Here is a 25650-nt window from a genome sequence, read left to right as displayed (position 1 = left end):
TATGTGAAAAAGATATCTCTTGTTGATAATTTTTTTAGATAGTTGGACATTTCGGGGATATTTGTGTTGTCAAAGCATCATGTGTTTTTCTATAATTGAAATTACAAATTTACAGAATTATAAGGTCAAATACAATGAAGTTGATTGATAATGACAATAATTGTTAACCTCTACTTTGATTACACTGCCCAAAATGATTTTAAAAATTGAATTAAAAAATCTTAATATCTAACAAAAATATCTAACAAAATCATAGATAGTGCTCAAGGTTTATCAAATAATATCATAACATACCTTTTTACATACTTCAGATGAAGGTTCCTCATTACTTGTTTCGTTAAGTGCATTTATTCTTTTAATAGTCGCCTGGGAAAAACGAAAGTAGCTGATATTTTGATATCTGAATTTCAATTACTATGTAATGTAGAATCAACTCTGACTCAAATATATATTTATGCTTTTATTTATGTTTTTTTCTAGTTTTTACGTGTTTTTTAATATTTTATTAGTGTATAATGTACATCAATTTTAAAATTTTTATATCTGTAAAATTGTACTCATTTCAGCCTTTGGCTGCCTGTATGATTTCTTTGTTTGAATAAATATACCTTGAATAATATTTAACAACAAAAATAAGTAAAAGATAGGTTAGGATTGTAATCAGTGTTGCAAACTAAATGATAATTTGTAGCGGGTTTCAGCATTGTTTTGTGTTTGACTATCAACTTCTATCAATTCAAAATAAGTTGGTTTAAATATTTATTGAAAATTCACAAGAGATTGTACGACACAGTACCTTTAACAAGAACTTTCGCTCATCTTCATCAGTGACAACTTTGACTAGAGATAAAGTAACAACATGATCTTGGTCGAAGTAAAGTTCAGCATGATTAAATGACAATTTTGGTTCAACTCCTTTCTTTTGAAATTTGTTGATGAAATCAATAATCATGTATGGAAACAATACATCTGGCAGATATCCCTTAAAGTCGTAATAGACACTGATAGCTGGAAATTTATCAGGCACTGGTTTCACTTCATTTGATGTCTTAAAAGCAAGGCGTAGTGGCACAAAAAATGATCGCTTTCCGATAGATTCCTGAAATTGTTGATTTGTAAAATGACATTTAGATTTCTTTTAATGAAAACTAAAGATCATTTACTGTACATGTTAAAAATATCTGAACCCTACAAATATTTTATGTAAAATTTCACGAATTATGTATCATACCAAAAATAATTTTGTTCACATAATCTTATGCAAAACATAACATGTTAGAACAGATATATAAACTGAACAAAACCTACTGTAGATGTTCTTCCAAAATCTTGGCTGCTAGTTGTCTTCCTTTTACAAATGAAACCTAAGTGAATCATCAGTGCTACAAGGAACTTAAAATTCTTTCCTTTGTCAACTTTATGCTCTTTCCATAATTTTCGCAACAAGTCTTCCTCTAGTATGCCCTTGTCAAGCTTATCAAAGGCATCAATATACTTTGCCGGCTAAAAAAAAACATATCAATTAGCCATATTTATTATAATTTTTTGTTAATTAAGTTATCAAACAGCAGAATTGGAGATGCAATTACCGTATATTTCGGTGTATAAGTCGCACCTGTGTATAAGACGCACCCCCTAACTGAGAGTAAAATATCGGAATTTTTTATATCGTCGATGTATAAGACGCGCCTTATATTTCATCAAAACAATTTTTTATTAAATTGTAATCAATATATTGTAATAATATATTTTGTTATATCTACAACGGCGTCCTTTATTTAGGTTTTTTCTTACCTAGGCTCGGCCGCGCCCAGCCTCAACAAGTTCTTTCTAACTTGTTATTCATGAGTTTCGCACCCACAACATCGAGTGCATGACCGTGTGTGACTGTAACACGCACGTGTGTGGGCTAGCCTCGCTCGATCATTTCGAGAGGGAGCACGTTTTTACGGACAATCGTATTCGATTAGTATCTATGTATCCGAGAAGTGTATACGCTAAGTCCATGCTATAATCAACTGGAGAATATCCTAGTCGAATACCGTACACCATGTGGCCGCCGCCAAGAAGGGCTTGCGCTAGGGGTACGGCGGTCGTGCGTATAACTATAAATAAATACATTCCCATCGTAAACGTTTACAAATGAAATTTTATCGGAGCGCCTAAAACAGCTCTATAATGAACAAATCTTTTCATCATATTTAGTATAACATCACGCTAAAATGCCTTGAAAACTAGGCAGAAGCAGGTTGACGTTACGTTATTCTGTAGCTAACCTAGGCCTACTAGGCCCTAGCCTACTCAGGCCTAGCCGCGCCAACGAGGTGACAATTATGTACAATCTGTGTGGTGAGGCATTTATATTCGGTGTATAAGACGCACCCTTAATTTAGAGGTCAAATTTGCGTGTCAAAAGTGCGACTTATACACCGAAATATACGGTACATGTTTCAACCCATATACAACATACCACTAAATGTTAAACTATAAGGTATCTGTCAGATATTGAATTTGGTACTAGTGCCTATAGGAATTCACATGTACCTATTATTTCCCCAAGGAACACTGCAATAACATTTTTATGAATCTACTTACTGGAAATTTTGGTGGAATGACAAAAGCAGTGACAATTTCAACAAGTCTCATCGGATCTAACACTGCTTTATCTTTCAATAATTTGTTGTCAGGCCTGTAAACAATTTCACCAAGATCATACAGGAAGTTAAGAAGAAAGGATTGTTGTTTTTTATCTGCAATACCATTCTTACTTGCCAGCATTTTGAGCTAAAGAAAAAATTGTTTACAATTCAGATACAAATAAAATATCAAAAATATGAAACCATGGGTAGGTATACATTTATAACATTAGTTTTGTCCTTTACAGCCTGAAATGGTTTGAAGTACAAAAGAAATTTGTTTGTTTAATTGATAACATTTACTGCATAATGTTGGATCTGAAGGAAAATGTCACTCTCAGGATGGGGGAACGTATACTGCGATTTTTCTCACAGAATGCCTTGTCAATCTTGCGACAAATATTCCATAAAAAATACTAGGCTGATGTAATTGCTCTTATGATTTTTTCAGATAGGAAACCATACCAGCATGGATAGGATTATCACATTAACATTTATTTTACCATTTAGATTTAGAGCAAGATGTAAAATATGACAAAAATATTGTTATCTGTATATGACAAACTGAATGAATGAATGAATGACAAAAATCATTTTAAAAATCAGTTTTCAATTTTAAATAATTTTAATATTTTATTTATTCATATTGTTCATCAAGTTGATCAAACAAGGATAAAAACACAGAAAAGTACAAAAAGCAACTTATTTCCACTGTGGTCCCTATTATTATATAGTAGTTATATATATATAGTAATATATAATAGTGGGTGGAGTTTTTTGTTTATACTTTTTTAAATATTATTATTTCAAACATATTTCTATTCTGAAAACAAAACACAGAGGAATGATGCAAATTAAACTTACCTCTTCAACTGGACACAAAGAAAAATGTTTTTTTCTCCTAAGATCATGTAGATCACATCGAAAACGCATCCACTTTAAAGGAACTTCTTTCTCTAAAGCAGTCATAAGGTCATCAATAACTTGTTTGAGATGACTAAAGCTCTTATCTGTAGTTTCTTGGCTGTTTTCAACGGCAAAATATTGGTGATACACATGTTTTTCATACACTTTATGTTTAAGTGCATCATGAATCTTGTTAAAGGCCTTCTTTGCCTGGTTGTAAACAATTTAAAAAAATGAAAACATGTTCTTTTAAATGATATATAAATACTTCACAGACTACAAGACTACTGTATTAAATACATTCATATGAGAATTTCTGATAAAAATGTATTCGATACAGTATTCTAGTAGTCATAGTTTCTTTACATTAGCTTTTAGAACAGAAATTGATTTATTAATTTTAATAATGGAAGTATTAACCTCATCATTTTGTTCTTTTTCAGTCTCACCAAGCTTACCCTTATGTGTACCCACAATAAGGATAGTTGGTTTGTGAACTTCATTCTCCAAATCTTTTTCCACAATACGACTATGAGAATAAACTGTCTGGATGTAAGATAATATGAACTGGAGATTGGTCCAATGATGTTGACGCTTTCTCTAAAAAAAGACACTACACATTTATCTTCATTTGATTCAAATAAAATGAAATAGTTATTTTATTTTTTTCTTAATCGTCTCATTCATCTGGTAGGTATTTTTAATCACAATACCTTACATTGTCTTAAAATACTTACTCCAGTAGAATCTATGACAATGGCAGGATCATCGAGAGGTATACTGAGATCAAACACTACAACATAAAGTGCTTCCGATGTCATGAACATCTAGAAAAAAATACAAATATTATTTCACTCTGTAATTGATCCCTAAAAGGAAGTTTCTCAGATAACAATTTCTGATTAAAAAACTTCAATACTCAAAGACCAAGATCTTTTTATCAAGTGCAATTGTTTTCTATTAAAAATTAACAGTGTAGTAAATAAATATTGTTACAAAAATTGTAAAATAAGTATTTGAGCACTGCGTAAATAATCAATGTTGTTATTACATTGAAGAATAATATGTCCATGGACTTACAACCTTTATTCAAAGCAAATACAATCATAACTTACACGCTGTAGACCATGGTATATGTATTCTCCCCCATGTTCCCAGATGTTGAATGTTTCTTCCAAAGTCTCTTCCTTAATTTCCTCAAATTTCCTGATTACATCTTTATCTAACTGCTGTTCTGTATCAATTGGGATAGCTTCAGTAGCTGTATCAATACCTGTAGTGGTCACTTCAAACAAAATAACAAGCATCATTAATTTAGTAGTTTAATTATCACAGTTAATCATTCTATTGTAAAATTCATTGCCAAGAGTATTGTTTTAATTGTCCTCATTATCATAATTGTTGTAATTTTCATGTATAGTTGTTTCATTGTTGGTGTCATCATTATAGTTTTAGTTGTCATTGTCATATTAGAGGTAGAAAAGTATGACTGACACCATAATTGGTTGCCTCAAAATTATATATTTGATCACATAATTTTAATAATTTATTTTTTTTAGTATTTAAATTTGATTAATAATCTAATTATTTCAAATAACTAATGAACTTTTATATAAGAGACATTGCAAACTGATAATAGTAAGACTTATTATAAAATGAAATAGATTAGAAATTAAGGAAAGTTTCATACCATCATTGTTGTAATCATCATTGTTGTCATCATCATTGCTGTCAACAATAGCATTATCATCATCATTATCATCAAGTGGTTCCATGTCAACCTGTCACAAACAATAAAAAACAATAAAAGGATAAAAATAAATGTTGTTTAACTAAATACTGTCTACATTTAATACTGGAGAAAAATTAATATTATTTACTCAAAAAGATTATAAAATGATTTAAAAAGAAAAAGAAACATTAGAAATAAATAAATTAGCTGCTCATAATGCCTCATTATTTATTTAGGAAAGACTCCTTATGTGAGTGACTGGTTTTGGAATAGTAGAAAAGTCTAAGTCTAATTAATTTTATGTTTTTATTACACTATTACTGACATACGTTTATAGTTTTCTTTGCTCTCAATTTGTCAGTGACCATTTTTGTATACTGATTTGAAGGATTACCTGTGGATAAAAAAAGACAGTGTGTACATATTAGTGCAACACATACATTGATATGTGACTATACTTGTATTTTTACTGGATATTTTACCACTGTCAATGTAAAATTACAATTACAGTACATAATCAAAAAATGTAACATACAGTAACTTGCGTGTTATAAAGAGAGTAACAATTGTAACGTATGTGAAAATATGACTGTTGACACCATACAACGGTTGTATGTATTTATTGAATTCCATTCCACATTTCCATTAAGAGTAATATGCTAATTTTTATTTATGATTACCACTACCAGCATTAGCCTCTGCCCATGTTTACCCCTTATTTTGCTCAATAGCCTGAATTACATCTTTACTTCTGTTCTATCAAATATAATAGCTTCAGTACCTGTAGCGCAATATTTTTTCACTCAACACTTAAAAATATTAATATATATAACACATCAGGCACAGAACATGAATTCTAAACTGCCCGGTGATATACTGAAATTTAATTAATTTGAAACGATAAGATGAGGAAATCTGTAAGAATGAGAAAAAGTCACCCCAACCGAGATTCGAACCCGGAACCTTCAACTTGATATGCAGATGTCCTAACCAATAGACCACTGGGCCTTTCATGGTATTGTTCGAACTCGATTGGATACTAAAGGAATATATATATATTACATAGCCCATGTAAATACGTAAACGTGATTGGTTGAAACTGCATCACATGACTACTGCTTCGAGGCTTATAAATCATATATTTCTTCGAGTACGATGTTATTGACCGAGTAATTTTCTTTTTTTTTTATCATTGTTGTATTCCTTATCATTAAAGTCAACATAATTGTCATAGTAAATTTAGAAAAGTGTTATACAGATTGGTAAATTGATTGACTAAACACAATAATAATAATAAATTTGGATTTTTTAGCGCATGATGAATAAAAGATTACATAAAAATAAAAGTAATCCATGGAGTTTTTATGTTTCTTTAGCTACTTTAGATATGGTAAATACATTCACATTAACTATTAGATTGTTCTAAATTGTGTGCATCGTCACATAACTTAGGAGAAAAACTATCATTTTTGTAAATAATTGGTATTATTGTAGTTAAAATATACAGTAAAATAAATTGTATTAGTAAATTGAAATTTTGGTTATTACAAAACAAAATTGTCTATTAGAGCCAAACTTTATATTACAGGAATTAAAGGACGGCTAAACTGAAACGAGAGAACTTTACCACCAATGGAATTAAACCTCACTCAAACTCAGCTAATATGAAAATGTTAATTTATGTGGTATAGAACTGCAAATGTTTAAAACAAGTTGTGCAACAGCATAACATTAATAAATTGTAATTCTATAATATTCTTATCTTTAAGTATTACTATTATTGAGAAAAAAAAATCAGTCTGTATGTACATTATTCAGGTTACTCTATTCTACTAATAATGGAAATCAATATCCCAAAATATTTTCAATTTATCTTTCAGTATGCAGTATACCATTTTACTGTGAGACCTTGTCTGGGGATAATGCTAATTGTTTCACTTATCCTAAAAGTATCAGCAGTATTCTCTATTCATCTTTGCTTACAGTAAACACTATTAGTTCCATCTCTAACCCCATGGTCTTTGTCAAAATGTAGTATAGTGTTTCACTGTGAGACTGTGTTTATAATGATAAGGATAATAACAATGAATAACAATGCTAAATGTATTTATGTTTACCACTATCAGCTTTAGCCTCTTTCCATGTTGTGCTTACAGTCCTAGTCACTGCTATTCCATCTGTAACTTGATGGTTTCCTTCAAATCTGAAGTAAATATCATTTGAAATCAGTATTCAAATTGTGACACTTTAAGTGGTAATAATTAATATTAATGGTTTATTGAAACAGGCTCTGAAGCAAGTGGGAGGGAGTGCACTCCCCCTTAGGATGAAATTATGAACTTTTGGATATCTATTGTTTTTAGACAGACTATCAATATTATTATATTTGCCAAAGAAGTTATTAAATCTCTTCCATTTAAAAAATCCAAGATCTTTTCCTGTGAAATAAATGAAAGAAAATGGCTAGTTCTTTATGTTAATTTCCCTGTATTTAACTAGTACTTACGGCTTTCCAAGTAAGGCATTTATGAGGGATGTTTTACCCACTCCTTCTTGTCCAATCACTTTAAGCATTCCATGATTGATTTTGACGGATCCCTCAGTCAATGCCTTAGTGTACGCTTCCTGAAAATCTGCACCATGAGCAGTAATAGCAGATGGATCATTTTCAACTGATTAAATAAGATTTCAAAGTATATTTTTCAGTAACTCAAATAAAACCAGATTTAGTTCGTCACTATGATGAATTATAGGCTATATGCACTGATTTAAATAGATTTTTTTTAATTTCTTTTATTAATTCTCTGGACAAAAGAAAAAATATACCAAATTAGTCTAAAACGGTGGTTACAATGATCTTCAAGATTATGCTACCCTTAATATTCAATGACCTAAGAATGACATTTCTTTGGTAGTCAATTTTGTATTTTTTGACTCCTTCAATTTCGTTTTGTTTATTTATTTTTTCCACTCACTTATATATATATATATATATATATAATTTACACAACATATATTGAATGTGGGTGGATGGAGGTCACAGTAAGTTCACAGAACTTTAAGTCGTGACCCCCGTATGCCTATAAGTATACTAACATTGCTACAGAGTAGACTAAATATAAATATATAATAGTGAAAGTACATGAAATAAAAAATTTAAAAAAATTTAAATTATAGAAGTTAAGATAAACCAGGCAACAAGTTCATTTGAGAGTGAAGTCCAAAGTTTGGGACCAAAATAATAAATAGAAGATCGTCGAGCCTTAACATTTAAATTATCAAAGATATAATTGTTAACAAAGGATCTGGTTTTATAGGAATGGCGTTCGTCAATCCTTGTAAATAAAGCACTAAAATGTGAAGGCAGTAAATTGTTAGATAAACAGTACATACATGAGGCAACTTTTAATTTATTTAAATCATAAATGTTTAAAACGTTAAATCTTTTAAAAAGTAATTTTGTATGGGCTCTAAATGATTCTCCCGCGCAAATCCGAAGTGCACGTTTTTGTAGTTTAAAAAGGCGGTCTATTTGAGTTTTCTCTAGACTTGTCCAGGGGAATAACGTATTAAATTTATCTAGAGTAATTGCCCAACATAAATTGGCATAAGAAAGGTAAGGCAAAACTAAAGTATTATAAAGGGTTAATAAGGTTTTTTGAGGGAAGATATGTTTTAATTTGTTCAATATTCCAACATTTCTGGAAACTAGATTACTGATTTTATTTATATGTAGTTTCCAAGTCAGAGAGGCATCTATGGTTACTCCTAAAAATTGTGTTTCATTAACTCGTTTGATGATTTTATTATCAATGTATATTTGTTCATTTAAAGAATTTGAAATTTTACGTTTAGAAAATGTTATATAGTTCGTTTTGAATGTATTAAGAGTTAATTTATTGTGCTTGAGCCAATTTGAAACTTTAAGTAACTCATCATTGACAATTTTAAACAAGGTATTTAATTTAGGATGAGAGAAAAAAATATTTGTGTCGTCAGCAAATAAGATAAAATTTAGTAATTTAGAGCTGTTTGGTATATCGTTAACAAAAATCAAGAATAAGAGTGGTCCAAGAATCGATCCTTGGGGAACACCACAGGTTAAACGGGAATAGGAAGAGTTAAAATTATTTAAGGAAGTAAACTGAACACGATTGAAAAGGTAGCTTTTAATTAGTTTTAAAGGAAGGCCTCTGATACCGTAAATATCGTGGTTAATAGTATCGAAGGCCTTAGATAAATCAAGGAAAATGCCAACAGAAAACTCATTTTTACTCAAGACCTGTTGAATACTTTTTCCTGAAACCATATTGGCCTTTAAATAAAATGTTATGTTTAGTTAAAAAGGCAGAAATTTGATTATGTACTATTTTTTCAATTAATTTTGAGAAACAAGGAAGTAGGGAGATTGGTCTGTAGTTATTGAAATGATGAGGATCTTCTTTCTTGTAGATAGGGATGACTTTAGCTATTTTAAAAGAATCAGGAAAAATACCGGTTTGAAAAAAAGTATTAAAAATGTGAGTTAAGGGTTTGCATATAAAATTAGAAACACGTTTAATAATTTTATTGGAAAACCCATTAAACCCAGGAGATTTATTATCTTTGAGGGAAAGTATTATACTGACAACTTCATGTTCGGTTACTGGACTAAGAAAGAGAGAGTGCACACATGGACGAGGTAGGGTAGAAGTATTATTATCTGACACATGTATTTTGTTAACTAAATTTGGCCCTATATTAGTAAAATAATTATTGAATTCAGTTGCAATTTGTTGAGGATTATTTAATTCAATGTCATTGTTAATAAAGTGAGAAGGAAACGGTTTACCAGGTTTCTTGCCAAGGACTCCATTTATTGTTTGCCAGGTTTTTTGGATGTTATTTTTATGGAATTCAAATTTGTCACTGTAATAATTCTTTTGGGCAGTACGAAGGATTTTGGTAAGTACATTTTGATATTTAACATATTTATCTTGTCCTTTTGCTTTTTAGATATAAGAAATGTTTTATATAATTTGTGTTTTTTGTCGATAGATTTAATTAAGCCTTTAGTTATCCAAGGTTTTTTTTCTTTCCGAATATTGCGTCTGGAACGAGTGGTTTTAATGTTGTTATTATATAATGTACTAAATATGTCGTTGAATAATGCGTATGCCTCATTGGGTTCATTGGAGTTATAAATACTAGTCCAGTCAACATTTGACAAATCATTACTTAAGGCAGAAATTGAAATATCATTTACAAAATTTACAAAATTAATTATCGATTATCATCAAATACATTTGAATTAACAATATAATACATTCCTATTGATACAGGTATATAATATGCTTGAACTGTACAATTAAATCGTCAACTATTTTATAATACTCATTTATTTTAGTACCGAGACTATAAACTGACATTAATAGAATTCTATATCATTAATTTTAGGAATGGAAGACTGATTTTGATTTGAATTTTATAATCATCTGAACATTACCTTGTGAATCTGCCATTTCACTTTATTTACGCTGTCATCTGTAAAGAATAAATTGCATTAGATTAATTTCCATGTTTTTGTGTAACATAATAATAATAACCAAACTAGAGGGTACTCCGAGAGTACAAACCTCCGCCTACTGTAAAATTCCCCTACATAAAATGCCCCCTGAATATTTTTTTTTTTACATTTTTTTTTATTAGTTCTAAGTGTAAATATGTTAACTGCACACTACAAAGTTGTGGATGACAGTGTGGTGTAATGGTTATGTATCCAGCCTCTCACAGTTGAGATCGCTGGTTCAAGTCCCACTGAGGTTTTTTTTTTAATTTTTTTTTTGTTATTTTTTTTTAGTTTGTTGTGGACCTTGATCTTTGACCCTGACCCTTCAAAATTTAACCACAATTATATGATGTGTCATTGATCATTGTGGCTAAGTTTGGTGAGAATCGGATAAAAACTGTGGTCTCTAGGCAGTAAAATAGTTTTTTGTTAGTTGTGACCTTGACCTATGATCTTTTCCCCTCAAATTCGAACTCGTCCGAGCTTTTGAGGCATAGATCATTGTGTCCAAATTTGGTGAGAATCGGATAAAAACTGTGGCCTCCCGGCTGTTCACAGACACACACACAAACGCACACACACCCACACACGCACACACCAACATACAGGGGTGAAAACATAACCTCCTTGGCGGAGGTAATTATAAAACAAATAGGAACATTTTTAAACATGTTTAAGAATTTGTAAGTAGGCATAATTCTTTTAAACTAAAGTTATTTGTCAGAATAGTATTTACTAAGGTTATTTTCCACATTCTATTGTGGGCAGTGGACATTTAATTCATGTACCTGTATTTATTTATATTCCTGTATTCGCGATTGGTCAATGTCAATTAGAGTAAGAAGAAAACCAATAATATAAATGAGCATAATCCATTTTGTGTCTATGATAGATGCTATCTTTACTTTTTCAAACATAAACCACCGAAAGTTTGAGATTCGTCTAAATCAGACAATTTTTTCTGAATGATAGTTTAAAATATGCAATGCACTCTGATATCCATGCAATAATGCTGTTGAAGAAAAAAGAATGTTCAGAATCAAACAAGACCAGGAGATCATTATAGGTCATATGCAGTATGCCACTAAACAAGGCCATTACATTGCTGCAGAAGCATGCTCAAGTTAGTGTTTACCAACCAACCGACCAACATAGTGAGCTGTTGCACGCGACTAAAATTCCATCATAATGGTATACTAGATGTTGTAATGTGTTCGAAGATAGAAAAACATTATTTTCTATCATTAAAAAATGGATATAAAATAGAAAAAATATTTGTTGCCAAAAGAGGCAATAACTAACAAATTCACAAGTTTGATAAAAGTATGACGAATGAGGGCGTACTTCATTTTATGGAAGGCCATGTTTATTTCGACATTTTTAAACACGTATCTGTAAATTTGTTAGTTTATATTTGGATATCTTTATATGTTATGTATTTCATTATATATTTTATTGCAAACTATACTTAAATTTATGCTATAAACAGTTAATTACCATAGGTGTCATAGCTTTATTAATATATATTTGTTTACGGGCGCTAACGGTGTATCATAATTTCGGTTACGCTTCGTCGCATTTGCAGTAAAAAAAAATTACGGCATGAGGTAGGTAAAAATTTTGCATAAAAGTCTAATTTTCTTGTTAAATCCCAGATTTGGCACGACGTAACATCAAGGAATGATCTTTACAAAAAATGTTCTGAACATACTATGTGAATTTCATCAGGGTACAAGCTTATGCCACAGTGAGGGTGATTTTTTACTGGACTATATGCCTTCCAAACTGCATTTTACCATATTGACTACAATAATATCATATATAAATAATGCACAATTCTACATTGACTTTCAAATGTCTCTTTTAAGCATAATTTGTACTATTATATGGTACGAATCACTGATCTGAAAATGACAATACAAAAACTGCTCTGGTTTAAACCAAAAAAGGAAATTGTTGAAACACAAACATTTATGATGAATACAAATCAAGAAACCTTTAAATGAACAATTCCCTTGAACCTCACAATAACAGGTGAGAATAATAATAATAACAATTCAATTTCTAATAACTGTATCAATTAATGAATATTACTTATTATTATCAATTAATGATTTGAAAAAGTTAGACAAAAAAATTTGAAGCTGCTGCTGTTATATATAAATAAATTTAGCAAAATGTTAAATTGTATTATTTAATTCTAATTAAGTCAGCAGTTAAAACCACAATTTCCAAAAATTCATATTCCATTTATCCACTATACTGTACAATACTAGTGTTGCCTAAACCACACTCAAAAATAAAACAAAGAAAATAATGATAGTTTTACTCCGTGATAATTACTAAGGAAATTCGGCCTAATATTTCGGACGTACGGACATGAAGATAAACAGGGTACTACACGGAAATACAAAACTATACGCAAATTTATGATTTTTTGGCCTTAAATTATAGAAAACCTCCGACCGGTAAAACACAATCATTATGGACAAATCGACGACATTTAAAATGCAACTGTTGGCATGTGCTGTAAATTACACCCCTGCATCCGCCCCTGTCATCTATTCATTTACAGCATGTTTTGCTAACAGTTGCATTTTAAATGTACTTGTTTGTTTTCATTTTGATTCTATAAGGAATGACATTTATAAGTTAAATGGGGAGAATATTTGACTGTTATACTGTTCTATTCAATGAGGCAGAGCCTAGTTAAATAGGATTTAAAAAAAAAAACATTTACGAGTCTAGCACAAGTACCACCCAAAATTCTCAAAATGTTAAAAAAAGTTGATTATACAATAGTCATTGGAATTGGATAACATAATACATTATATGAAATACAGCCAATCAAATGGTAAGGATACACTTAGTAGCTAGCATATGTAGTACTGAAATCGAAATTACTAGACTTTACTTAAAATATGAATAACTTTTCCCTTCGACAAAAATCTGACCTTCCCCATTTGGAAATAAACCACTAAACCAAAGTTTTACATTGTTACTAGCTGGCTACTGGTGTAATTCTCATAACAAATTACCATTTTTATAACTCAAATTACTGTACACCTTTTATGAAATATTTTTAAAAATAAATAATAACATAAAAACTCACAATACTATTGAACAACAGAATTGTTGGTAACCATAAAGTTACTCTGCAGGATTACGCATCTCTGGAAACGGTCCTCTATCCACTGGTCCGTCAGTCCGACTGCGCAGATCTACATCAACGAACGCTACTTAACTACAAGGTGTTTATTGTCATGCAAATTACCAACACACCTTTCACTGTTTTGTGCGTCACATGACTTCCTAATCAGTCTTGCATGACCAGCCTATTTAATGGAAAATATAAGTCTTGTTTACCTATCTATTGTTTGCAAACTTCATATAAACAAAGATAGTATATTAGGAAGATATCATAATTCCTATTCGACCAATGCAAACGAACGCAAGACATTATGGGCGGAGCCAGAGCGATAAAATTAAAGAGTTGCGACATTGGGTTAAAGTCATGTGATATACAGATGAAATTATGTCAAAATTATCTCCATTAACGCATGAAAAGTATAGGAGCAACAAAATACTTTAAATGTTTTCTTATATTTTTAAAAATGTATTTGCATATTTGACGGTAAATTATTGATGTGCAAAGTGTACAGAAGTACTTGCGGCAAAGAATAATTGCATGCGCGTGCGCTAGTACATTATAAAGTTTGATTTATTGATTTTGGAATAAAACATCCCAACTAACTATGTAATATTTTTTAATTAATAATTCAGCATGCGAATTCTTTGACACAAAAATGGCTTCTAATCATTCAATGTTGTAACTCTTTATATATCTCTGGGCAGAGCCATTTACTCAATTTAAAGGACACCTTGCACATTGAGTAGGTAAATGTAAAGTAATTCTATAAGAAATAGGATAACATGTAGAACTGTAAAATAAAGATTCACAAATTACCAGTAATAATATAATGTTAGCTTTATAAAAAAAAGTGCAAATTCATAATATTTTGTGCTTTGGGGTAATAATGTGTATTTTGATTACCAGGAATTGTTTAGGTATAAAACACAATTTATATTAAGGCTAATTAGGAGGCTCTGGTTGTTTGGTAGAGGCTACTATGCCATTTTATGTTGTGATAATAGTATTTATAATATTATTTATAGACCTACTGATACTGGTTAATTATTGAAAAATGATATCTGTGGGGAGGCCTATCTTACTTCACATCACATTAATATAATTTTTTTATTTATCATAAATTGGTATGGAGAATACACTAAGCTATATTTAATGTATCACCTTATTATACATTATTAATTTAAAAGATCATAAATTGAATAATGAAACAAAAACCACTAAATGTATTTATTGTGAGCAGTCTACCAGCTTTATACAAAATATTTAAAAAATAATTATGGATTTTAAAAAATGGATATTATAATAAGAATAGAACTTCATTTTTAAATCAAGTATATTTATTATGAGATAAACAATTCTTTATATGTATGAAAGATTGAATGAATAAAAGTGGTTAACCACAAAAGAGAAAAAAAAACAAAACAATTCTTTATTTTAATAATTACATCATTTATTGTTCATATTTATTGTTCATTACTAAAAACCAAAAGTATCATTTCACACTGCCGTTTTAGTATGAATCTTCAATATACATAAAAAATACAGTAGCTCTTTATGTGGAGGTCCGAAATTGGAAAAATTAAATAGTGATAGACTTTATAAAAGCATGGCTAAAGAGGACATTTTAAAATTTTGATTAGAACCATGGGGCCTAGGCTTCTTTCCCCAGTCTATTATTAGCCCTCCCCTCTAAATACTGGATCTACTCCTGGTGTATTTCTACCAAAATGAGTGTGACATTATGTTATGCAGTTATTAGACAAACTTACTGATTCAACAGATTTTTACAATCTTCTGTCATGTGAAATATAAGAACTAAATATTAAACATATATATCTGTTGTCTTTGTTCTACTACTGTATAATATCCCACACAAATAACCTGACTAACAGCCCTGGGAAAGCAGTGCATTTTAGTCTATTAATAAATGGATCATAAAGTAAGATAGTACAATACCCCACACAAATACCCTGACTAACAGCCCTGGGGAAGCAGTGCATTCTAGTCTATTAATAAATGGATCATAAAGTAAGGTAGTACAATACCCCACACAAATATCCTGACTAACAGCCCTGAGGAAGTAGTGCATTTTAGTCTATTAATAAATGGATCATAAAGTAAGGTAGTACAATACCCCACACAAATACCCTGACTAACAGCCCTGGGAAAGCAGTGCATTTTAGTCTATTAATAAATGGATAATAAAGTAAGGTAGTACAATACCTCACACAAATACCCTGACTAACAACCCTGGGGAAGCAGTGCATTTTAGTCAATTAATAAATGGATCATAAAGTAAGGTAGTACAATACCCCACACAAATACCCTGACTAACAGCCCTGGGGAAGCAGTGCATTTTAGTCTATTAATAAATGGATCATAAAGTAATAACCAAACATTTCTATAACCTTTATACATGTTTCAAACAATCAGATGATTTTTACTTTATCTTTTGTTTAAATACAAAGTTAATATTAAACTGATGATAATGATTTTGATAGGATTTGTTTGCCTGTATCTAGGGGCAACAGGCAAACACACAGCAAGTCATTAATAATAATCAGACCCCTTGTTTTTCTCAATGGAAGCGTGTTGACAATCTGCCTATCTTTTTCCTCAAGTATACAACCCTGGCTAAATAGATTCTGAGATGAAACACAATTCCCCTAATCAACTCCTAATATTAAACAATTACTTACTTTCATAAGAAAAATAGTTTGAGCTATGAAATTGTCAAAAATTGAGTATGTTATCTAGAGCAAAATTAGTAAACACATAATTTATCCTCTTTTAGTTCTCTACTTTCACATTTTTCTATTTCCTACTCAAAATGGGTTTTGTTTCTACAATGAAGAAAAAGTCATGAGGGTGTTTCTCAACGTAGCCATAGTGGCAACGCCTTTGTACTTTATTTTCTTCTAAACTTGTGTAGTTTGCATGGATCACCTTCTAATTCCCCAAAAGTATTTAGGCTATAAAGATTTCCCATACAAATTTGTTTTCTTAGTGTCCAAACATAATACCACACTGTATTCTAAGGGCCTGTTTCTGCTGAGCAGAAATAATCGATTATTAACCAAATATTTGGCGTGCCTCGCATGCCTCGCTGCCTCGCACTTTGTCAACACTCCCCTAAAAGAGACCTAATCTTTTACTTTGATGTTGATTAGCTAGATTTCTAGTTTATAAACAATTATATTTTTTAGCCAAAAAACTCTGTAACTTTTATTTTTTCAAATTAATTTGTTTAAGTAGGTTTCCAGTCATATCATTAGTTTGGTTTCCAGTCATATCATTAACTAATTGGTTTGAATGACATTTTATGCATTTGCTGCAATTGTGCCATCCTTTACTGATACAAGTCCTCACACACTAAGTGGGCGTTAAAACAGGTATTCACAATACCTTATAATAGTCTTATGTGGTATCCCATGTTAGATCTGGTTGATTGAGCTCTCTTCTTTGGGTTTCATGGGTCACTATATTTGTCAAAATTGGTCTTATTTGAAATTTTATTTTTGGTTAATCTTCTTTTGGGCTACAGGGACCTCTGATAGGTAATTTGTTATCTCACATTTGATCTGGTCTGGTTCAGGGGGCTATACACAGTCATAAGACTTCAGCAAACATTTATTATCTTTATAATCTAAATATATTTTTTGTACATATTGCTCTGGTTTAAGATTATCTATAACAAATTGTATAACAGGAACTCAATAATCAAAACAAACAAATCATTAATAACAATATGATAAAAAGTTCATTTATACAGAAAACCAGGGTAGAAATTGTTATTAATGATTTGTTTGTTTTGTTTATTGAGTTCCTGTTATACAATGTGTTATCAGATAATCTTAAACCATAGATTTGATATTAACATTGTATTCTAATGTTAAACAAAGATAATAAATAGAACACACAGCCATTTATAACTCTCTGTACTATAAATTACCATTTTGGTTATATTTACACAGAGTGATAATATTAAATAAAATGAACTTAGTCAATACTCTGTCAATCAATGTACACTTCTATTACCAAAGTGATAATGAATAGGATGAACTATAGTGAGTGGGTTAACAATGGCACTACCTAACCTTAGTTAAAAATGATCAAAAGCATGGCATAGCAGATAGATTGTAGCGTGCCATACAAATACCAAAATAAAAGGTGTTAGTGCGGTTTTAAAGGGGGATTCTGGGTTTAAAATTGCTTTTAAATATCGTTTATTTATTAAATAAAAAATATTATAACAATATAGACTATGTCAGAATGAAGAAGTAATAACGAGAAATTTAAAAAATTAAATTTCATATACATTTTAGGGTAAATTCATGGAAAGTCTGTTTTTCAGCAGCTTAGGGAAGCTCATTAATGTTCATGAGATATTCACAAAACACGTCATCAGTGGATCCCAAACTCGCGACGTCAAGCTTGTACGTTGTGTTTGTCAACTTGCATCTCTCTCCCCTGTCAAACGACGACCACCCGATCATTGTGAAATACATTTTTTGTAGATTTTCTAAGCTAGGCCTAAAGTGTAATAATAACAGTAGTAGCATATATTTATTTGACATTTAATACAAAATTTAGTACAGATTACGGAGTCATAAATTATACTATTTTTATACCTCGAATAGTACAGATCGTATATCGGCTTCACGTACTAGGCTAGGCCTAGCCTAAATCATTTTATTCATGGGTGAGAGCCATTTCCGACTAGGGATTCCATGCCACGATGGCTACGTTAAAACATTGGGGTCATCATGGGCCTAGCTAGCCTACTATAAACGATTGGCCCATAAATAACAAAACTCAGTGGATTCCAAACCCATCTTATCAACCAAACTCCTAAACAATCTAAACCTAAAACGTTCTACAAAATCGGCTGTAAATATTGAGGCAAAACGAGGTCCGATCGCCTTCCGCACGTATGGTGTCCCGATCGTCTAATAAGTAGGCCTAAAATAGGCCTAGTTTACTCTCCAAAAAGCGGATACTGCATCAAGCAAGTAGACCAGGTAGTAGGAAGGAGACCTAGCCGATCCGGCACAGTTAAAATTGAGCTAGCTAGTGTAGTAGACCCTATGCGAATTGATACTACCAGGCCTTTTACTATATGCTACACTTTTTAAAATTAGCAATACTTATGTTTACAAATATTCCAACTCTCTCATTCGAGCTATATTATCTATACCATTCCGGTAGGTCGAGTCGACCTTCAATCAAATACTGTACATCGTTCATGTTGTGATTATAGACGGGGTATACTCGACCCGACCAGTTTGGTATTGTATACTGTATCTGCTTATCACGTGACGATGCCAGGCATGGGCAGAGAGAGCACGTGTATCGTAGTCTCGCTCTCCTCGCTCAACAGGAATGTATACGTTACGCTTCATTGATTTTGAAGGCTTTCCCTAAGTCAGTGCGAAAATCGGCAAACGTAAAGTGCAAACATATCTAATGTTTCACTGTTTTGATGGATTTTCATAAAAAATTGACTTTATAAATGGGAAGACCGACTAAAATTACATCAGATAAGTATAATTTTACAAAAGTAATTGATATGGTTAATGATAACGAGTCGTCGGAAGATTGACCATTTCACGAATTTCCTATTCTGTAACCACAGTGTGATTTTGCCGTAGCTGCACTTGTAATCTGGCCTCATTTCACAGCCTTCGTTCTGCTTCACTGGGCGCTTATATAAATTGAAACTTTTACCGTTCAAGAGACAAACAAATATATTTTACATTTTTTACTATTCATTTTAAACCCGGAACCCCCCTTTAAATACGATCCTCCGTTCAGGAGGTACGATTCTTTAATTAACATAGTGTCCTGAAATCCACTGAAAACGCATGTTAATTTTGTTTTTACTAAAGAATATCAGAAGAATGAGTAATCCGCGGTTTTCCCTGTAACTTTAATATTGTCCATGCGGTAGGGCGCCACCATAAGTTGGGATGTATGTGATGGTAATCTAAGCCTGGACCACCTGTAGTGTTTTCATGATAAAAAATGTTATCAACTACATGCTAACATCATATTAAACGAAGGATAGTTTAATAATACAGTCGACTCCGTCTAAGTCGAATTCGCGTAAGTCGAATAATCGCGAAAGTCGAATTTTTATGAAAGTCCCAATTCTTTCCTATACATTACTGTGTAATTTTGATTTGTAAGTCGAATTTTTCTAAGTCGAAATTCGTCTAAGTCGACGTCTTTTTGCGGTCCGAATACACACATTCTTTAGTGATTTATATTGTATAAGTCGAAGTCACAAATCATGCGGCAACAACGCGATAAAAAAAGCTGATGAAATGTATGTAATTCAATAAACAAACGACAGAGGTGATAATGTGCATATCGGTTCTCTCAAGCAGGTTGTAGCATAGGCGGCGTCCTATAACTCGCGCTAGTACTGTATATATCTGTGAGTTGTTTTAGCGTTGAGAAATTGAACGGCGTTTTGTGGGTACCTATTTTGTGCTAGACAGATGGCAATAAATAATGGATACCGTTTTCGAAAAAGAACCGAAATGTATTTATTATAAAAAAAATACAGTTAGTCATTGCCAATAAAGGAGGCTTAGCATTTATTAAGCCTAGCTAGCTAAGCAAACTGAATTCAAGAAGGCTCATCGTGTGGGCCGCGATCGTGACAGGGTCTACTAGGCCTAGCCGTAGTGCGGCTAGTGAGTGGGCCTAGGCCTAGGCGTAGCATTTTTTTTTACAAATCTGTAAGTCGAAGTTCGCATAACTCGAAGTTTTATACCAGTCCCCTTAGATTTGTAACATTTATATCATAAATACATTACTTAATTTACCTTAGAATTGGGCCTTTTATGAAGAAGAATCACATAAAAAGTAACAAATAATTCTTTTTTTTTCTTTCTTTTTTTTAATGATTTTACAGACGTGTTTCTCGCACACCATTCGCGAATTTCGCATACACGAAGTTCAATATTTTCATTTCTATGGAGCGCCAAAAGAGCAACTATAATAGAGGGTTAAAAATGCAGTGGAATGCGTCTAATTTAATGCATCTATTTATGAAATACACATTTAATTTCCAATTTTTTTGTCAATAAAAAAGTTGTTACATGTTACTGCTGATAATGTGCGGTTTTCAAAGAACATTAACCGGTGGCGCCAGGCTGCATGGATGTGTGCGCTGATTATGTGACTCAGCCCCGGGGCTAGACCTAGTAATGTTGAATCCAGACGTTTAATAACGGGCGACAACGTCAATGATGTAGTAATAGAGCAAGTTCATGTGGTTGGTGGACGTTACATAAAGCGTTTAAAACATGCACTCAATCTCAAATATTATTTCATTATACAACATACAGTAGTAGTATTATAATCCGATATGTTGATAGCCAAATTAGAAGTAAAGGAATTATAATTCAATGTTGGAAATTGTGTTGCGTCTAGTTCATTCGTCCTTAGTTACTATGAGAGTTTTATTTTTATTCCAAATGGCCTATAGTATTTAGGCCTATATTTTTTATTAAACTTTGTTTACAGATGATGACCATAAACAACAAGCAAATGCGGACAATAAAGGGGCCCTCAAATAATATGATTTAGACAGTAGCCCAGGGCTGAGTCACAGAAATCAGCGCACACATGCAGCTTCCATGGCACCGCTTTCCTTACACAAACTCACATAATGAGGTTATAGTAAGTAGGCCTAGGCCTCTTTTGAAACAGTTTTCTGTATTCTAGAATTAAAATCAACATGTTTTGGCTTTTCAATAATAATAACAGACGTAGGCTACATTTAGTTTTTGTCATCACACGACGGCGATAATAGCAAGAAAATGCGGTTGATCACTGTTTTTGCGATATGAACAAATATTCAAAGTCCTTATACAATGACGTCACACACCAGCACCCCATTGGCTGATTATGACGTAATGTAATTTTACCGTACCTTTAGCAAACGGAAGTTAGGATACGGTACCGTATCTTTAGCCACGGCGATAAACCTACAGTACATCTTATGATGATGAAATTGTCGATTTTTATTCTTAAAAGTCAACGAAAACCATGTACAGTTTCAACAGTAACAATAACATTTTAGTTGTATTGACATTGACAAAATATATTGAAATTGAACGTAATTTTCACCAATAAATGCATTAAATATGCGCATTCCACTGCCTTTTTAGCCCTCTATTATAGTTGCTCTTTGGCGCTCCATAGAAACGTCAATATTGAACATGGAGTAGGCCTAGGCCCTATGTGAAATTCACAAACCGCCCATGTGCAAGAAACACATCTAAATTAAAAGGATTTATTTGTTACTTTTCTGTGATTCTCCATTGTAAAACTAAAAGTACGTAAGTAAGTCTAATTCTAAGGTGTGATATTGAGGATAAAGTTCCTTAACACACTTGGAGTCGAAATAAAACACAGGTGCGAAACGGAACTAGCGCCCCTAGGCTAGTAGTAGGCCCCTAGTAGTAGTGTAGTCAGTACGTAGATGGCTAATCCTAGGCCTAGGCCTAGAATAGTTGGATCAGGTGCCGTTTTCGGCCACCTCGACTTGTATGGACTATACCATTATAAAACGATGGGAAAATAGGGGTGTCCCATTTATTAATTGAGTGTGTTAATGTGTTAAAATACTGCTGCTTTTGTTCTTTTGTTTAGTGCATTATGTTTCGGCAACAAAGGAAAAACACCTACGCCCTGCACCTAATTTCAGTTTTCAAGTTAATACAGTATATTATGGCTCTTTATTTCTATATAATATTTATGTATCCTTCCCTAATATGGATATTAGGTGGATTCCCTAAGGTGGATATTGAATATTTTTACGGATTTATAGATACAGAAAGTATAAAGAAATTAGGTTTTTTTTTCAGTTACAAATAAAAAAATATAATTTATCTAACGATAACACAGTAGTACATATTTAACAAAGATGACAGTAGTACATTTAATAAGATCTATCACATACTGATTATTAGGTAATCAGTAAAACAAATAAACATTATAATTTTTTATCAATGAATCTGTACCATTTTGTTCCCAGAAAACACAGATCGTTTGTTAAACGTAATCGAAATGTTTGACATTGCATGTTTTTAGAAGGTTTGGTTTTTCTAAAACGTTTTAAACACGTTTTTAAATGTTTCCTCAAGCAGTACAGCCTTGTATTTAACTTCTTAACTATATGATCAACATGTCCACCCATTTAAGCTTTAGTCAAACACTACTCCCAGATACTTATAATTGTTAACAATCTCTACTTCCTTTCCTTTAATTAATGTATACTGTAAGACCAATTATGTTTTCGAAAATCAATTCTTATTTCTTTCGTTTTATTTATGTTTAGTTCAAGGAAATTGTTGCCATAATCGGTAAATAAATAATCTCAGAAAGGTACAGAGAATAATCGTTGTTATAAGTCCAACTATAGCCGAGTCGTAGTTGTTTCTGTATCTACAATCGTTTCATTTATTTACATTTAACATTAAATGTAAATGTATCAGGTAAAACAAATAAACATATAATTACGTTAATGAATCTGTTACCATTTTTTTTTTGTATCTTCATTCGTTTCATTTATTTACATTTAACATTAAATGTAAATGTATCAGGTAATCAGTAAAACAAATAAACATATAATTATGTCAATGAATCTGTTACCCTTTTGTTTCTGTATTGTAGTTTAACATGTTTTAATTCCGATTGTACTGTAGTAGTTTTTAATATGTTTTGATTCCGATTGTACTGTAGTTTTTAATATGTTTTGATTCCGATTGTACTGTAGTTTTTAATATGTTTTGATTCCGATTGTACTGTATTTAGTTGTATTGTAGGTAACATGTTTTAATTCCGATTGTATTGTAGTATTTAAGATTTTCTAATTTCGAATCCGATTGTACTAAAATTTAATGTGTTTAAATCCAGATAGGCATAACATAGTATTTAATGTTTTAATTTTGATTATACCGTAGTGTTTAGTTTAGTTTTTATATATAGTAAGTCAGTATACCTACATAGGCCTAGTTAATAATAGTACTATTGTTACAAAATCTTGGCACAGTACCTAATATAATAACATGCCTTATAAAAAGTACATGCTTGCTAGTTTTTGATGTTCTGTATTGTTCCTTGTAGTTTGTGCTGTAGGTTACATAACAGAACGATTGTATTGTCTTCCCATTCAGTAGACACCCTTCTCTACATAAAACATAATACACCACACCCCTATCATAATAATGGTATAGTCCATACAAGTCGAGGTGGCCGAAAACGGCACCTGATCCGAATAGTTTGTTAGCTAGCTAGGCTAGGTAGGGCCTATATCCTAGGATACGAATATAAGATCCAAATAAAGACCTGCTATTAAAACAATACAGTATAAAGAATTCCGTATATGATATGGTATGATAATAATGAAACAAAACTTACTTCTTGTTTTTGTCATTCTTCTGTATATATATAACGTGTGGTGGGCATGGGTGGAGTGATAAACTTTATTTTTTATAGAGGGCGCAATCACAATTTGTCTACATTTTATCGCTGCAATATTATCGAAGAACTTTATTACTCGATCTCCGGCGGCGGGTTGGTGAAATGAATAATATTATTCCTATAATAAACAATACATTTTTAACAATAGCTAGCACGTACAATTTGATATAATGACCTCCTCGATGTTAAAATCTCCCTCTTCAAAAAACACTATCCTTACAAATAAACAAATATGTTTTTCATTCATAATTTAGTATTTATTACAAAATATGAATAACAATAAAACATAGCAGCACAAATACTGAATTGAGTTTTAATTTACAAAATTGAATTGAAAGTAAAAAAATATCAAAATATAAAACATTTCATTTACCAAACAGACATTTAAAAATTAATTCATATAAAAAATATAATTACTGTACAAAAAAATTTAACACTATAAACAATCATTTATCAAACATTAATTTAGATTTAAGCATTGTTCGTTTAATAATCGGATCAAATATGGAACAGGGTTAGAGAAGTGGCGTTTAGTAGCACAGTGGGATTCAACAAAGTTGTGACTATGTCTAGTATGGTAAGGGGAAAGATTAGAGGGTGCAAGGATTTAATTCTGTTGAGAGCCATATATATAGTTATGACTTTACATATATGGCTCTGATTCTGTTCTTCCGTTTACCTGGTCTCATTTGCATATATTTTTGTCCCGTTTTGTTTTTGTAATTCTGCATATATAAAAAATAAATTAACAAAGTATATAGTTAACTGGTTCTCAAGTTAAAAAAAATATGGAAGACATTCCAACTACTTCCAGTTCCAGGGTATTTTGCCTCTTTATTTTTAATATTTAAACTCAGTTCATTTACTGTACAGTACTAAAATGTTGTCGTTTCATTTGACAAGCAAGGTTGAATTCCTTCAGGGGAACATTTTTGTTTTTAATAGAAAGGGGAATCAAGAGTGGACTTTGACATTTGGATTATTTTTCAAAACAGAAGAAACATTTTAAACAAAATTATATTGGGGTATATTGGAGAGAATTTAATAAATGAAGTAGATAAAGGCTTGTTTGATAAATTTCTTTCATGGAAAAATAATATTCATAGTTTATTTCAAAATGTAAGAAAAAAAAATAGGCATATTATTTAAGTTGAGATATTTTGTTCCTCAAGACATC

General features: G+C 31.4%; 2 protein-coding genes across 2 annotated transcripts in view; both read right to left on the bottom strand.

Annotated features, from left to right (window-relative positions):
* LOC144837387 (uncharacterized) overlaps positions 1-25650 on the bottom strand; it is a 54753-nt gene that overhangs the window by 17629 nt on the left and 11474 nt on the right. The gene's annotated exons all lie outside the window — the stretch shown is intronic.
* LOC144836981 (uncharacterized) lies at positions 78-5317 on the bottom strand. The gene is made up of 10 exons (XM_078691947.1): positions 5233-5317; positions 4658-4827; positions 4280-4369; positions 3963-4142; positions 3501-3752; positions 2596-2784; positions 1309-1503; positions 797-1099; positions 295-366; positions 78-89 (listed from the first exon to the last, which is right to left on the bottom strand). The coding sequence occupies exons 1-10, from the start codon at positions 5315-5317 to the stop codon at positions 78-80; spliced, it is 1548 nt and encodes a 515-aa protein (XP_078548073.1).

Source organism: Antedon bifida, chromosome 3, assembly GCF_963402885.1.
Source record: "Antedon bifida chromosome 3, ecAntBifi1.1, whole genome shotgun sequence".
In the NCBI taxonomy this organism is placed as follows: Eukaryota; Metazoa; Echinodermata; class Crinoidea; order Comatulida; family Antedonidae; genus Antedon; species Antedon bifida.
This window is presented reverse-complemented; position numbering and strand designations above follow the sequence as displayed.